The sequence below is a fragment of the Myxine glutinosa genome, chromosome 2 (assembly GCF_964187855.1).
Source record: "Myxine glutinosa chromosome 2, kmMyxGlut1.1, whole genome shotgun sequence".
Taxonomy (NCBI): Eukaryota; Metazoa; Chordata; class Myxini; order Myxiniformes; family Myxinidae; genus Myxine; species Myxine glutinosa.
In genome coordinates, this window is record NC_136262.1 from 135848850 (window position 1) to 135865564 (window position 16715).

Consider the following 16715-nt stretch of genomic DNA (forward strand, 5'->3'; position numbering starts at 1 on the left):
CCCACCCTCAATCCTCCCATGCTCCCACACCCACCCTCAACCCTCCCACCTTCCCACACCCACCCTCAACCCTCCCATCTTCCCACACCCACCCGCAACCCTCCCATCCTCCCACACCCATCCTCAACCCTCCAGCCTAAATTATCATGCACTCTTGTTCCTTAGTATCTCTCCCGGGTTACTCCCTCCTCCGGTATGACAGACCTGAGCCTCGTCCTGGAGGTGGGGTTGCTATCTTTATCAAAAACTCTCTTCCTCACACGCCCTGCACTGCCCTCTCTCCACCTCACCCCCAGGAGTACCTCTGGCTTCTGCTTCCCCTTCGCTCCCACCTCTTGTTCATATGTGTGTTGTACCGTCCACCAAACAGTGATGACTCCATCTACATCTCACTGTCTGATATGGACCAACTTCTATCTACTCATCCCAACTCTCTCTTCCTCATATGTGGTGATTTCAATCGTCACCATGCCAGTTGGCTGGGTGTGGGTACCTCTCTCACCAGTCATGGCCCCTTCGCAAAGGACTTCTGCGACTCACTGGGACTGACACAATCTGTCAATTTCCCGACCCGGATCTCAGTCAACGGAGCATCTTCTCTTCTGGACTTCGTCATGACTAACTTCCCTGAAAATGTCTGCTGCTCTTCTTCTGCTCCAATCGGCTCATCTGATCATGTGCTTGTTAAAGTGGACATCTCTGACCATTCTCAGAGAGCCTCCTCAGCGTCGACGAGTCTGGCATTTCACTCAGGCCAACTGGCATGGTCTTCAAGCAGCCATCAATCATCTGGACTGATCTCCCATCTCTACCACCTCTGACATCAACTCATCCTGGGAATTCTTCCAAAGTAAATTGCTCTCTGTCATGCACAGATTTATCCCATCTCGTCTTCAGTTGTCATACCCATCCTCCCGTCCATGGTACACGGAATCTTGTGGTGAGGCAGTTGCCCAGAAACAACTTGCCTTCGCCTCCTGGAAAGCAAATCCAACGGAAGGAAATCTATTTTCCTTTCACAATGCCCGAAACAAGTGTGTCTCCACCCTCAAGAGAGCCAGGAAACAATATCTCTCCGTTCTCAGGACCGAACTTTCTTATCTGTCTCCCTCTTCCAAATCCTGGTGGCGTCTGGTCAAATCTGTTTCTGGTGTTTGTTCCCCCTCCATCCCCTCCCTCACCTCAAACGGCTCCACAGCTGACTCCGCACGTGAAAAAGCTGAATACCTCAACTCTGTGTTTGCCTCCAAATCTTGTGTCCCAAACCCATCCCTCTCTGTACCCACCGTACCCAGTCGTACCCAGCTGCTCCTGGACTCTGTGTCCTTTCATCCTGACAAGGTGGAAAAGTTTCTGGCAACCCTCGACTCTGATTCTGCAACTGGACCTGACGGCATCAGCCCACGGGTCCTAAAATCCTGTTCTTCCGCTCTTTCACTCCCTCTCTCTGTTCTCTTCACCCTCTCTTTTGCCCAAGGTCATCTGCCATCACCTTGGAAATCAGCCAACATCACCGCTTTACACAAAAAAGGTGCAAAAACAGATCCCAGCAACTACAGACCAATCAGCCTTCTCCCAATTATCAGCAAAGTCATGGAATCCATCATTGCTTCAGATATGAAATCTTTCCTCTTCTCCAATGGCTTGATCTCTGATCATCAATTTGGTTTCAGACCTGGTCACTCTACTCTGGACATGCTGCTTCTGCTTTCTCAACAATGGATGGAGGTCCTCAATGCCAAACAGGAAATTAGAGCTGTCTCCCTTGACATATCACATGCCTTCGATAGGGTCTGGCACCCCGCTCTGCTCACCAAACTCTCCTCTTTTGGTATCCATGGAAATCTCCACGCATGGCTGGCAGACTTCCTCTCTAGTCGAAGTCAACGTGTGGCCCTGAATGGGTTTCTCTCATCTCCTCTTCCTGTTCAGGCTGGAGTTCCCCAAGGCAGTGTTCCGGGCCCTGTGCTTTTTCTGGTCTTCATCAATGATCTCTCTGACTCTCTTGAAAATCCCCTCTATCTCTTTGCTGATGACTCTACTCTCTGTCGCTCCATTCTTCATCCCTCAGATCGGCAGTCTGCAGCCTCCTCACTCTCTGCAGACCTGGACAAAATCACAGACTGGGTAAACAAGTGGAACATGTCTTTCAATCCTGACAAATCTCACACTCAAAAGATGTCTCTCCGAAAAGACCGACTGGACAACCCTCCCATCCACTTTCTGAATAATCCTCTCCAAGAAGTTCTGTCACTCAAGCTTTTCGGTCTTACTATCTGCCATGATCTTTCCTGGGAAAACCACATTTCAAATCTGGCCTCCAAAGCCAGTCCAATCAGCCTTGGACTGGCTGATTCTGGCTGATCGGACAGCTGGCTGATCGGACAGCCGACTGGGCATCATCCGTCGTGCGAAGTCCTTCCTTGGCACACCTGAGCTCCTCACCACATACAAGGCTTTCATCCGCAGCTCAATGGAATACTGCTCTCCCCTCCGGGCTGGTGCTCCTTCCTCACACCTAGCTCGTCTTCACGCTGTTGAAACCAAAGCATTCAGAATCATTGGAATCTCCCGCGGTGAAGCTAACTCCAAGGGCCTCTCACTCACTCACCGCAGGCAGGTCGGTGGTCTTTCCATCTTCTACCGACTCCTCTCCGGCCTTGCACCCCCAGCTCTCTCTGGGCTCTGTCCCGCAAATATTCCTACAGGTCGCACAAGATCTGCCTGCAACCCTCTTATGGTTAAACTGCCAAAATCAAGACTCTCTGCTCACCTTCACTCCTTCATTCCTCTTTTTTCCCGCCTCTGGAACAAACTCCCTCACTCTCTTCAATCACACTCCACCCTCCAGGTCTTTAAAACAGCTGTTCACCACCATCTCTTATCTTCCCCCATCCAAAACCTTGATCTTTTCTACCCCCGCTAATTTCACCCCAATTCCACTTTTTTTGAAATACCAACTTCTGTCTTGGAAGTCCTTGGTGTCCTTGTGTTTTATACTTCTCCCACCCCCCCCCCCCCCTTTCCACGCCTCCTCCCCCCAAGCCCTCTCCCTCCCACTCATCTCCCTGCTCTCAAATGCTGTGTTTGTGTGCTTCCCTTCTCTCCCCATCTTGTCTTCCGCTCCCTCTTTTTATATATTTTGTTTGTCTGGTTGATTTGTTTGTGAAGTAAATGTTAGCTCTTTCACGAGCCTCGATTCAGTATTAAAAAAAGAAAAAAGAAGAAAAAAAAATGTGGTGTGAGAATGGTGAAGGGAAGGGTAGGCAGGGACAGAAATACAAGTTTGTGTGGCAAGGGTGCCCGGAGGGTGTGAATGGTGTTGGTGTCCTGTTTTCTGAGCAGTGGGTAGACAGTGTGGTGAGTGTGACTAGAGTGAGTGAAAGGTTGATGATGGTGAAAATGATGATTGGAAAGCTCTTGGTGAACGTCATCTCGGGATATGCTCCGCGGGTTGGTCGGAGCGATGAAGAGAAGGACAAGTTCTGGTGTGCAATAGAGAAGCTGATGGAAAATGTGAAAGATGAGGAAGTTGTTGTTGGAGGAGGGGACCTAAATGGACATGTGGGAAGGAGTATGGACGGTTTGACGGAGTTCATGGGGGTTAGGGATATGGTGTGAGAAATGGAGAAGGTGAAAGGATTTTGGAGTTTGCTGATGGAGCTGATTTGTTGATTTGTAATGCTCAGTTCCAGAAAGAGGATAATAAGCTCGTTGCATACACATTAGGTGGGACGATGACAACAGTTGACTACCTGATGGTGCGTAGGCGGGACAGGGGGCACCTCCGGGACACAAAGGTGATCCCGGGGGAGGAGGCTGTTTCACAGCACCACTTGGTTGTCTGCGACATAAGGGTGAAAGGTGCGAGGAGAGCTCGGCGGTGAAGTACCAACCGAGAATGAAGGTGTGGAGGTTGAAAGAGGTGACAGTAAGGGAGGCATTAAAAGAGAGGCTGAGTAGGGCAGAGGATGATGTGGTTGAGCTTGAAAGTGGTTGGATGTCAATGAAAGATAGTCTGTTGGGAGCTGTTGGTGAGGTATGTGGATGGACAAAAGGACCACCGAGGCACTCGGAAACATGGTGGTGGGATGATGAAGTTGGAAAGAAGATTGACGAGAAGAGGAAGAAGTTCAAGGAGTGGCAGAAGGCGAAGGGTACGGGGGCAGAAAAAGCAGAGCATGAAAGTTATAAGGCGGCCAAGAAGGCTGCAAAGAAAGAGGGAGCAAAGGCGCAGGAGGCATGTCAGAGAGCGGTATTCAGGATTGCAAAGCAGATAGCGAAAGAGAGGTGTGATGTGATGGGGGTGAGTTGTTTGAAGGATGAAGTGGGACAAATCGTTATGGACCCAGATGGAATTAAAGGAAGATGGAAGAGATATATGGAAATGCTGTTGAATGCAGACAACGCATGGAATGGCAACATCGAGAGTAACCCAGTTTTAGGACCGGCAGAGAAGATAACTGAGAAGGAAGTTGAGGAAGCGATAAAAGCAATGAAGAGTAGAAAAGCGGGAGGGCCGACAGGAGTTGTGGGAGATATGTTGTAGGCAGCAGGAAGTTGGGGTGTGAAGAGAATGACAGAGATCTGTAATCTGGTGGTGAAAGAAGGCCGCATTCCAGTGGATTGGGAACTGAGTACCCTCGTCCCTCTATACAAGGGGAAAGGTGACCCTCTGGACTGTGGCTTGTATCGAGCGATAAAGTTATTGGAGCATGGAATGAAAGTATTGGAAAGGGTGTTGGAGAGGAGGATAAGGAAGAAAGTGACGATCGACGAAATGCAGTTTGGATTTATGCCAGGAAGAGGAACGACAGACGCACTTTTTATTGTAAGGCAGTTGCAGGAGAAGTACATGGAGAAGAGGAAGAAGTTGTTTCTTGGGTTTGTTGATCTGGAGAAAGCATTCGATAGGGTTCCACGCGAAGTTGTGACTTGGGCATTGAGGAAGTTAGGGGTGGAGGAATGGTTGATAAGAGTCGTGATGGCAATGTACAAAAGAGCGCGCACAGCTGTACGGACGAAGGAACGGGAACAGTGGTGAGTTTGAGGTGAAGGTGGGAGTGCATCAGGGGTCGGTACTAAGGCCACTACTAGTTGTAGCTGTGATGGAGGTGCTGGCTCAGAACGTAAAGGAGCGTTTACCGTGGGAGTTGTTTGTTGTATGCAGATGATCTGGTGTTGATTGCGGAAAGTACGGATGGACTGAAGAAGAAGATGACCAAGTGGAAGGAATGTATGGAGACAAAAGGTCTGAAGGTGAATATCGGAAAGACGAAGGTGATGGCAAGTGGTAAGGCATGTGGTGAGGTGGAAAGAACTGGGAAGTGGCCGTATGCTGTGTGCAGGAAGGGTGTCGGAGTGAACTCCATTCAATGTACAATGTACGCTGAGTGGGTTCATCAAAAATGTAGTGGTCTGAGAGGGTCATTAACCAGTGTGGCAGCTACATTCAAATGTAAGGTGTGCACAGAGGGAGCTGCAGATGGAGGAAATGTTGAGTTGGATCTTGGAGACGGCGTGAAGCTGGAAGGTGTGAAAACATTTTGTTTCCTAGGAGACATGCTGAATGGAGAAGGTGGATCAGACTCGGCAACGGTTGCTCGAGTGAGATGTGCATGGAAGAAGTTTCGGGAACTGCGTGGCGTGCTGATGAGGAGGGGAGTGTCGCTGAAGCTGAAGGGAAAGGTGTATGCTGCATGTGTGAGAAGTGTTATGATTTATGGGAGCGAGACATGGGTAATGAACGTAGAGCAGCAACGAAGGCTGGAAAGGGTGGAAATGCGAATGGTTCGGTGGATGTGTGGAGTATCGTTGAGAGAGAGGAAGGCAAATGATGAATTGCGAAAGATGATGGGAATAGAGCCTGTGATTGATGCTGTGAAGAGAAACAGGTTGAGATGGTTTGGTCATGTGTTGAGGAAGGATGAAAGTGACTGGTTGAGAAGAGTGATGGAAATGAATGTAGAAGGAAGTAGAGGACGGGGAAAACCAAGAAAGACCTGGCTAAAGATGATTGAAGAAGAAATGCGGGCAAGGGTGTTAACAAGGGGAGATGCAGAAAATAGGGCAAAATGGAGAAGATTGTCATGGGGACCGCAAGGCTAACCCCCGCTCTAGCAGGGAAAATGGCCTTAAAATGCCTGTTGTTGTTGTTGTTGTTGTATTAAGGCACCAATAACATTAATAACACTTATTCCCCAGATGGAGTTCTTTACAATGAGCCACGTTTCAAAATGTTTCTATTGAGCGATTTTGGAGATAGAGGTGCAATCTTTTTCGTTTTTTTCCCAGATGGTGCCTGTACCACATGACATATGACACCATAATTATCATTAAAATATTCTACAGGAGGAGGCACTCCTCATGGTGAAAATTTTGTGATCAGACCAAAAGTTGCAGAGAAAAAAAAATACTGATCGTATGAAGCGTTGCACTTGTCGAATTATGATGTCATAATGAAGGCACTGATGACATCATCATTAACATATCTTATTCCCCATGGGGAGTACTTGACAATGAGCCATGTTTCAATTTTTTCCATTGAGCGGTTTCAGAGATATAGAGGTGTAGCGTTTTTCCAAGTTGGCATCCGAACCATGTGACCTATGATGTCATAATTATGAATAGAAATATCTACAGTCGGAGGTGCTCCTTTGGTAAAAATTTTTTGTCAATCTGACCAACGGTTGCTGAGAAAATGAATTTTAAAAATGCAGACATGCACGCCACATGTAAGTACTCAACCGAATGCGTAACCCTGCTTTTTGCTTCACCAGTGCAGGGGAATAATGTGAAATCTGACGAAATGGTCAATCAAGTCCAATAGCAGAAGTCATACAATATTGCCAGGACGTACCTGCCAGAGCTTTTGAGATTTTTTCCTTGTTCCACTCCCATGGCTGATCGTATTCATCCGCTGGCCTCTCGTCATCCTGAGGGAGCCGGTTGTCTCGAGAAGCTTCACCTGGTGAGCCAACCTCAGCTGGTGGAGCCGTGGGTGTCTCACGGATGTCTCCTTCATCACCGCCATTCTCTTTCGGCTCGTATGGAGTGTCATACAGTGGGAGTCGTCGTGGTGTTTCCTTTACGTTCTGTTTCTTGGCACCTGTAAGGCAAATTGGTGTGAAGAATGGTGAAATTTCGTTTTTAATGTTGTGGCATTTTTTTGTAATGTAGTACATTGGAATTGTTTTATTGTATTTTATTTTTGTATGCAGAAAGCTAGTCACAAAGGAGATAAACCACAAAGGGCAGGAGGCTCACAGACTGACAGAGGATCAATGAGGAACATGGAGACAAAGACATCACACATGAGTCGATGAATGTCAAAAAGGAAAAGGGGCAAGAGAGGGAAGCACAAGAGTAGAAAGCACAAGAGTAGAAAGCACAAGAGTAGTATGGTGGAAAGCATGAGTAGAAGACAGCAATGGTAGGTATGGGGGAAAACATGAGTAGAAGACAGCAATGGTAGGAATGGGGGAAAGCATGAGTAGAAGACAGCAATGGTAGGAATGGGGGAAAACATGAGTAGAAGACAGCAATGGTGGAAAGCATGAGTAGAAGACAGCAATGGTAGGTATGGGGGAAAACATGAGTAGAATACAGCAATGGTAGGAATGGGGGAAAACATGAGTAGAAGACAGCAATGGTGGAAAGCATGAGTAGAAGACAGCAATGGTAGGTATGGGGGAAAACATGAGTAGAAGACAGCAATGGTAGGAATGGTGGAAAGCATGAGTAGAAGACAGCAATGGTAGGTATGGGGGAAAACATGAGTAGAAGACAGCAATGGTGGAAAGCATGAGTAGAAGACAGCAATGGTAGGTATGGGGGAAAACATGAGTAGAAGACAGCAATGGTAGGAATGGGGGAAAGCATGAGTAGAAGACAGCAATGGTAGGTATGGGGGAAAACATGAGTAGAAGACAGCAATGGTAGGTATAGGGGAAAACATGAGTAGAAGTCAGCAATGGTAGGAATGGTGGAAAGCATGAGTAGAAGACAGCAATGGTAGGAATGGGAGAAAACATGAGTAGAAGACAGCAATGGTAGGTATGGGGGAAAACATGAGTAGAAGACAGCAATGGTAGGTATAGGGGAAAACATGAGTAGAAGTCAGCAATGGTAGGAATGGTGGAAAGCATGAGTAGAAGACAGCAATGGTAGGTATAGGGGAAAACATGAGTAGAAGTCAGCAATGGTAGGAATGGTGGAAAGCATGAGTAGAAGACAGCAATGGTAGGTATAGGGGAAAACATGAGTAGAAGTCAGCAATGGTAGGAATGGTGGAAAGCATGAGTAGAAGACAGCAATGGTAGGTATAGGGGAAAACATGAGTAGAAGTCAGCAATGGTAGGAATGGTGGAAAGCATGAGTAGAAGACAGCAATGGTAGGAATGGGAGAAAACATGAGTAGAAGTCAGCAATGGTAGGAATGGGAGAAAACATGAGTAGAAGACAGCAATGGTAGGTATGGGGGAAAACATGAGTAGAAGACAGCAATGGTAGGTATAGGGGAAAACATGAGTAGAAGTCAGCAATGGTAGGAATGGTGGAAAGCATGAGTAGAAGACAGCAATGGTAGGTATAGGGGAAAACATGAGTAGAAGTCAGCAATGGTAGGAATGGTGGAAAGCATGAGTAGAAGACAGCAATGGTAGGTATAGGGGAAAACATGAGTAGAAGTCAGCAATGGTAGGAATGGTGGAAAGCATGAGTAGAAGACAGCAATGGTAGGAATGGGAGAAAACATGAGTAGAAGACAGCAATGGTAGGAATGGGAGAAAACATGAGTAGAAGACAGCAATGGTAGGTATGGGGGAAAACATGAGTAGAAGACAGCAATGGTAGGAATGGTGGAAAACATGAGTAGAAGACAGCAATGGTAGGTTTTTTTTTTTTTGTTTGTTTTTTTTTTTTTTTTGTATACAAGATCGAGGCTCGTGAAAGAGCGAACATTAATCACACAGAAAGACAAACCGACACATAAAACATATAACATCGGGAGCGGTAGACAAGATGGGGAGAGAGGGGGAAGGACACAAACACAACATTTGAGAGCAGGGACCGAGAGACATGGAGACATCGAGAGATCTGAGAGAGGGCGAGGGCTTTGGGGGGGGGGGGCATGGGAAGGGGGCGGTGGGAGAGGTATAAAACATATGGACACTGCCAGGACTTCCAGGAAAGAAGTTGGAATTTCAAACAAGGTGGATCTGGGGTGAATTAGCGGGGGTAGAAAAGATCAAGGTTTTGGATGGGGGAAGATAAGAGATGGTGGTGAACAGCTGTTTTAAAGACCTGGAGGGAGGAGTGGGATTGAAGGGAGTGAGGGAGTTTGTTCCAGAGGCGGGAGAAAAGAGGAATGAAAGAGTGAAGGTGAGCAGAGAGCCGAGATTTCGGCAGTTTAACCATCAGAGGGTTGCTGGCAGATCTTGTGCGACCTGTAGGAATATTTGGGGGACAGAGCACAGAGAGAGCTGGGGGTGCAAGGCCGGAGAGGAGTCGGTAGAAGACAGAAAGACCACCTACCTGCCTGCGGTGAGTGAGTGAAAGGCCCTCAGAGATAGCTTCATCGCGGGAGATTCCAATAATTCTGAAAGCTTTGGTTTCAACAGCGTGAAGCCGAGCTAGGTGTGAGGCAGGAGCACCGGCCCATAGGGGAGAACAGTATTCCATTGAGCTGCGGATGAAAGCCTTGTATGTGGTGAGGAGCTCAGGTGTGCCGAGGAAGGACTTCGCACGACGGAGGATGCCCAGTCGGCGACTGGCTTTGGAGGCCAGCTTCGAAATGTGGTTTTCCCAAGAAAGATCATGGCAGATAGTGAGACCCAAAATCTTGAGCGACAGAACTTCTTGGAGAGGATTGTTGAGAAAGTAGATGGGAGGGTTGTCCAGTCGATCTTTTCGGAGAGACATAGTAAGAGTGTGAGATTTGTCAGGATTGAAAGACATGTTCCACTTGTTTGACCAGTCTGTGATTTTGTCCAGGTCTTCAGAGAGTGAGGAGGCAGCAGACTGCCGATCTGAGGGAAGAGGAATGGAGCGGCAGAGAGTGGAGTCATCAGCAAAGAGATAGAGAGGATTTTCGAGAGAGTCAGAGAGATCATTGATGAAGACCAGAAAAAGCACGGGGCCCAGAACACTGCCTTGGGGAACTCCAGCCTGAACAGGAAGAGGAGATGAGAGAAACCCATTCAGGGCCACACGTTGACGACGACTAGAGAGGAAGTCCGCCAGCCATGCATGGAGATTTCCATGGATACCAAAGGAGGAGAGTTTGGTGAGCAGAGCGGGGTGCCAGACCGTGTCGAAGGCACGTGATATGTCGAGGGAGACAGCTCTAATTTCCTGTTTGGCATTGAGGACCTCCATCCATTGTTGAGACAGCAGAAGCAGCATGTCCAGAGTATAGTGACCTGGTCTGAAACCAAATTGATGATCAGAGATCAAGCCATTGGAGAAGAGGAAAGATTTCATATCCGAAGCAATGATGGATTCCATGACTTTGCTGATAATTGGGAGAAGGCTGATTGGTCTGTAGTTGCTAGGATCTGTTTTTGCACCTTTTTTGTGCAAAGCGGTGATGTTGGCTGATTTCCAAGCAGATGGCAGTTGACCTTGAGCAAAAGAGAGGGTGAAGAGAACAGAGAGAGGGTGAGATAGAGCAGCAGAGCAGGATTTTAGGACCCGTGGGCTGATGCCGTCGGGTCCAGTTGCAGAATCAGAGTCGAGGGTTGACAGAAACTTTTCCACCTTGTCAGGAGGAAAGGACACGGAGTCCAGTAGCAGCAGGTTACGACTGGGTATGGTGGGTACAGAGAGGGATGGGTTTGGGACACAAGATTTAGAGGCAAACACAGAGTTGAGGCATTCAGCTTTTTCACGTGCGGAGTCAGCTGTGTAGCCGTTTGAGGTAAGGGAGGGGATGGAGGGGGAACAAACACCAGAAACGGATTTGACCAGACGCCACCAGGATTTGGAAGAGGGAGACAGATAAGAGAGTTCGGTCTTGAGAACGGAGAGATATTGTTTCCTGGCTCTCCTGAGGGTGGACACACACTTGTTTCGGGCTTTGTGAAAGGAAATGAGATTTCCTTCCGTTGGATTTGCTTTCCAGGAGACGAAGGCAAGTTGTTTCTGGGCAACAGCCTCACCACAAGATTCCGTGTACCATGGACGGGAGGAAGGGTATGACAACTGAAGACGAGATGGGATAAATCTGTGCATGAGAGAGAGCAATTTACTTTGGAAGAATTCCCAGGATGAGTTGATGTCAGAGGTGGTAGAGATGGGAGACCAGTCCAGATGGTGGAAAGCATGAGTAGAAGACAGCAATGGTAGGAATGGGGGAAAGCATGAGTAGAAGACAGCAATGGTAGGAATGGGGGAAAGCATGAGTAGAAGACAGCAATGGTAGGAATGGGGGAGAACATGAGTAGAAGACAGCAATGGTAGGAATGGGGGAAAGCATGAGTAGAAGACAGCAATGGTAGGAATGGAGGAAAGTATGAGTAGAACACAGCAATGGTAGGTATGGGGGAAAGCATGAGTAGAAGACAGCAATGGTAGGAATGGAGGAAACCATGAGTAGAAGACAGCCATGGTGTGGGTATCGAGGAAAGCATGAGTAGAAGAAAGCCATGGTAGGTATGGAGGAAAGTATGAGTAGAATACAGCAATGGTAGGAATGGAGGAAAGCATGAGTAGAAGACAGCAATGGTAGGAATGGAGGAAAGTATGAGTAGAAGACAGCAATGGTAGGTATGGAGGAAGGCATGAGTAGAAGACAGCAATGGAAGGAATGGAGGAAAGCACGAGTAGAACACAGCCATGGTAGGAATGGAGGAAAACATGAGTGGAAGACAGCAATGGTAGGTATGCAGGAAAGCATGAGTAGAAGATAGCAATGGTAGGTGTGGAGGAAAGGCAGGAGTAAAAGAAAGCAATGGTAGGTATGGAGAAAAGCATGAGTAGAAGACAGCAATGGTAGGTATCGAGGAAAGCATGAGTAGAAGAAAGCCATGGTAGGTATGGAGGAAAGTATGAGTGGAAGACAGCAATGGTAGGAATGGAGGAAAGTATGAGTAGAAGACAGCAATGGTAGGTATGGAGGAAGGCATGAGTAGAAGATAGCAATGGTACGTATGGAGGAAAGCATGAGTAGAAGATAGCCATGGTTGGTATGGAGGAAAGTATGAGTAGAAGACAGCAATCGTAGGAATGGAGGAAAACATGAGTAGAAGACAGGAATGGTAGGTATGCAGGAAAGCATGAGTAGAAGATAGCAATGGTACGTATGCAGGAAAGCATGAGTCGAAGATAGCAATGGTAGGTGTGGAGGAAAGCATGAGTAGAAGATAGAAATGGTAGGTATGCAGGAAAGCATGAGTAGAAGACAGCAATGGAAGGTATGGAGGAAAGCATGAGTAGAAGACAGCAATGGTCGGTATAGAGGAAAGCATGAGTTGAAGATAGCCGTGGTAGGAATGGAGGAAATTATGAGAAGAAGACAGCAATGTTAGGTATGGAGGAAGGCATGAGTTGAAGATAGCAATGGTAGGTGTTGAGGAAAGCATGAGTAGAAGATAGCAATGGTAGGTATGCAGGAAGGCATGAGTAGAAGATAGCAATGGTAGGTGTGGAGGAAAGCATGAGTAGAAGATAGCCATGGTTGGTATGGAGGAAAACATGAGTAGAAGATAGCAATGGTAGGTATGCAGGAAAGCATCAGTAGAAGATAGCAATGGTAGGTGTGGAGGAAAGCATGAGTAGAAGATAGCAATGGTAGGTATGCAGGAAAGCATCAGTAGAAGATAGCAATGGTAGGTGTGGAGGAAAGCATGAGTAGCAGATGGCAATGGTAGGTGTGGAGGAACGCATGAGTAGAAGACAGCAATGGTAGGTATAGAGGAAAGCATGAGTAGCAGATGGCAATGGTAGGTGTGGAGGAACGCATGAGTCGAAGACAGCAATGGTAGGTATAGAGGAAAGCATGAGTAGAAGACAGCAATGGTAGGTATAGAGGAAAGCATGAGTAGCAGATGGCAATGGTAGGTGTGGAGGAACGCATGAGTAGAAGATAGCCATGGTAGGAATGGAGGAACGCATGAGTAGAAGACAGCAATGGTAGGTATAGAGGAAAGCATGAGTAGCAGATGGCAATGGTAGGTGTGGAGGAACGCATGAGTAGAAGATAGCCATGGTAGGAATGGAGGAAAGCATGAGTAGAAGATAGCAATGGTAGGTGTGGAGGTAAGCATGAGTAGAAGATAGCAATGGTAGGTGTGGAGTAACGCATGAGTAGGAGTTACGGCGATTATTCTTCCAATAACTTGATGTGTGTACATATATTTAATGCTTTTGTTTATCCTTACAAATGTTGTTAAAATACCAAGACCGAACGTTTAACAGCGGCATGGCCGGGTTTGTTTGATAATTTAGTTGAAGAGGATACCATGACCTGGGTGGAGTTACCAGTTTGCAAATAATGTAAGTATTCTTTTTTTTTTAAGTACTGGAAGTCTCTAAGCTGTCTGTCACCAGGAAGTGAAGAGATTGCTTTGAGACACTGGTTTATTCTATACGTTTTGAGTCGGCAATGAACCAACCATACACCGCTTCAATGCAGTAACTTTGCAGTCACGACAAAGGGATTACAGTGTTCCGATTATATTTACCTTCGCAAAAGCGGAAGGTTATGTTTTGATCGCTGTGTATTTATTTGTATGTCTGTGTGTGTGTGTGTGTGTGTGTGTATGTTATTCGCATAACTCAAAAAGTATTCAACCGAATTGCATGAAATTTGGTGGGATGATTGGTTATTATACGGGACACATTTGATTAGATTTTGGGAGCAATCGGGTCAAAGGTCAAGGTCAAGGTCACGAAAAGGTCAAAATCGTATTTTTACCAAGTACAGAACAGTAGCTGCGGCGAAGGTATGCGCTCTACCGAGTGCCCGTTCTAGTTACTATATTATTAATATTAACGTTATTATTATTATTATTATTGCAAGACAATACAACAAACAACAACAACAACATGCATTTTAAGGCCATTTTCCCTGCTAGAGCGGGGGTTAGCCGCCTTGCGGTCCCCATGACAATCTTCTCCATTTTGCCCTATTTTCTGCATCTCCCCTTGTTCACCCCCTTGCCCGCATTTCTTCTTCAATCATCTTTAGCCAGGTCTTTCTTGGTTTTCCCCGTCCTCTACTTCCTTCTACATTCATTTCCATCACTCTTCTCAACCAGTCACTTTCATCCTTCCTCAACACATGACCAAACCATCTCAACCTGTTTCTCTTCACAGCATCAATCACAGGCTCTATTCCCATCATCTTTCGCAATTCATCATTTGCCTTCCTCTCTCTCAACGATACTCCACACATCCACCGAACCATTCGCATTTCCACCCTTTCCAGCCTTCGTTGCTGCTCTACGTTCATTACCCATGTCTCGCTCCCATAAATCATAACACTTCTCACACATGCAGCATACACCTTTCCCTTCAGCTTCAACGACACTCCCCTCCTCATCAGCACGCCACTCAGTTCCCGAAACGTCTTCCATGCACATCTCACTCGAGCAACCGTTGCCGAGTCTGATCCACCTTCTCCATTCAGCATGTCTCCTAGGTAGCAAAATGTTTTCACATCTTCCAGCTTCACGCCGTCTCCAAAATCCAACTCAACATTTCCTCCATCTGCAGCTCCCTCTATGCACACCTTACATTTGAATGTAGCTGCCACACTGGAAAATGACCCTCTCAGACCACTACATTTTTGATGCACCCACTCAGAGCACATTGTACATTGAATGGAGTTCACTCCGACACCCTTCCTGCACACAGCATACGGCCACTTCCCAGTTCTTTCCACCTCACCACATGCTTTACCACTTACCATCACCTTCGTCTTTCCGATATTCACCTTCAGACCTTTTGTCTCCATACATTCCTTCCACTTGTTCATCTTTTCCTTCAGTCCATCCATACTTTCCGCAATCAACACCAGATCATCTGCATACAACAACTCCCACGGTAAGCCCTCCTTTACGTTCTGAGCCAGCACCTCCATCACAGCTACAAATAGTAGTGGACTTAGTACCGACCCTGATGCACTCCCACCTTCACCTCAAACTCACCGCTGTTCCCGTCCTTCGTCCTTACAGCTGTGCGCGTCTTTTGTACATTGCCGTCACTACTCTGATCAACCATTCCTCCACTCCTAACTTCCTCAATGCCCAAGTCACTACTTCGCGTGGAACCCTATCGAATGCTTTCTCCAGATCAACAAACCCAAAAAACAACTTCTTCCACTTCTCCATGTACTTCTCCTGCAACTGCCTCACAATAAAGAGCGCGTCTGTCGTTCCTCCTCCTGGCATAAATCCAAACTGCATTTCGTCGATCTTCACCTTCTTCCTTGTCCTCCTCTCCAACACCCTTTCCAATACCTTCAATCCATGCTCCAATAACTTTATCGCTCGGTACGAGCCACACTCCAGAGGGTCACCTTTCCCCTTGTATAGAGGGACGAGGGTACTCAGTTCCCAATCCACTGGAATGCGGCCTTCTTTCACCACCAGATTACAGATCTCTGTCATTCTCTTCACACCCCAACTTCCTGCTGTCTTCAACATATCTCCCACAACTCCCGTCGGCCCTCCCGCTTTTCTACTCTTCATTGCTTTTATCACTGGTGTTGTCGTAACACTCCCTGGTGTTGGGCTAGCGGCTAGGGTGCCAGCTTAGGATCCTAGGATCCTGGGTTCGAATCCCGGTCAATCGCTGAATTAACGCCAGGGGGGTTGACTCAGCCTGTCATCCTTCCGAGGTCGGCAAATTGAGTACCAGTTCACTGGTAATTCCCTGCTTGTCGTTAAAGGTGGCAAAAAGGGTTGGCGTCAGGAAGGGCATCCGGCCATAAAACATTGCTTCAAAAAGGGGACCGAAAAACAACAACAACCACGGTTCCCGAAAAAGGCCAACCCCCGCTTGCGGGGAAAAATGGCCTCTAAATGTGGTTTTTATTGCTTTTATCACTTCCTCAACTTCCTTCTCAGTTATCTTCTCTGCCGGTCTTAAAACTGGGTTACTTTCTATGTTGCCATCCCATTCATTCTCTGCATTCAACAGTATTTCCATATATCTCTTCCATCTTCCTTTAATTCCATCTGGGTCCACAACGATTTGTCCCACTTCATCCTTCAAGCAACTCACCCCCATCACATCACACCTCTCTTTCGCTATCTGCTTTGCAATCCTGAATACCGCTCTCTGACCCTCTTCCGAATCCAAGCGTTCTCCGAACATTTTCCTACATGCCTCCTGCGCCTTTGCTACCTCTTTCTTTGCAGCCTTCTTGGCTGCCTTATAACTTTCATGCTTTGCTTTTTCTGCCTCCGTACCCTTTGCCTTCTGCCACTCCTTGAACTTCTTCCTGTTCTCATCAATCCTATTTCCAACTTCATCATCCCACCACCATGTTTCCAAGTGCCTCGGTGGTCCTTTTGTCCATCCACATACCTCACCAACGGCTCCCAACAGACTATTTTTCATTGACATCCAACCACTTTCAAGCTCAACCACATCATCCTCTACCCTACTCGGCCTCTCTTTTAATGCCTCTCCAAGACAATGTTACTGTTTTAATAAAGCGAAGGTAATTCCTTTCTCTTGCGATATTTAGTACACCGCTTCGCATCGAG

The 16715-nt window shown here is 47.0% G+C and overlaps 1 protein-coding gene across 3 annotated transcripts in view; it reads right to left on the bottom strand.

The window, feature by feature from the left end:
• The window catches only part of LOC137421213 (SH2 domain-containing adapter protein F), a 221881-nt gene that overhangs the window by 106121 nt on the left and 99045 nt on the right, over positions 1–16715 (bottom strand). For all 3 annotated transcript variants that reach the window (XM_068107039.2, XM_068107038.2, XM_068107037.2), the window contains one exon: positions 6860–7108. In XM_068107039.2, coding sequence (XP_067963140.1) covers positions 6860–7108 — 249 coding nt within the window. The remainder of the gene's footprint in view (positions 1–6859; positions 7109–16715) is intronic.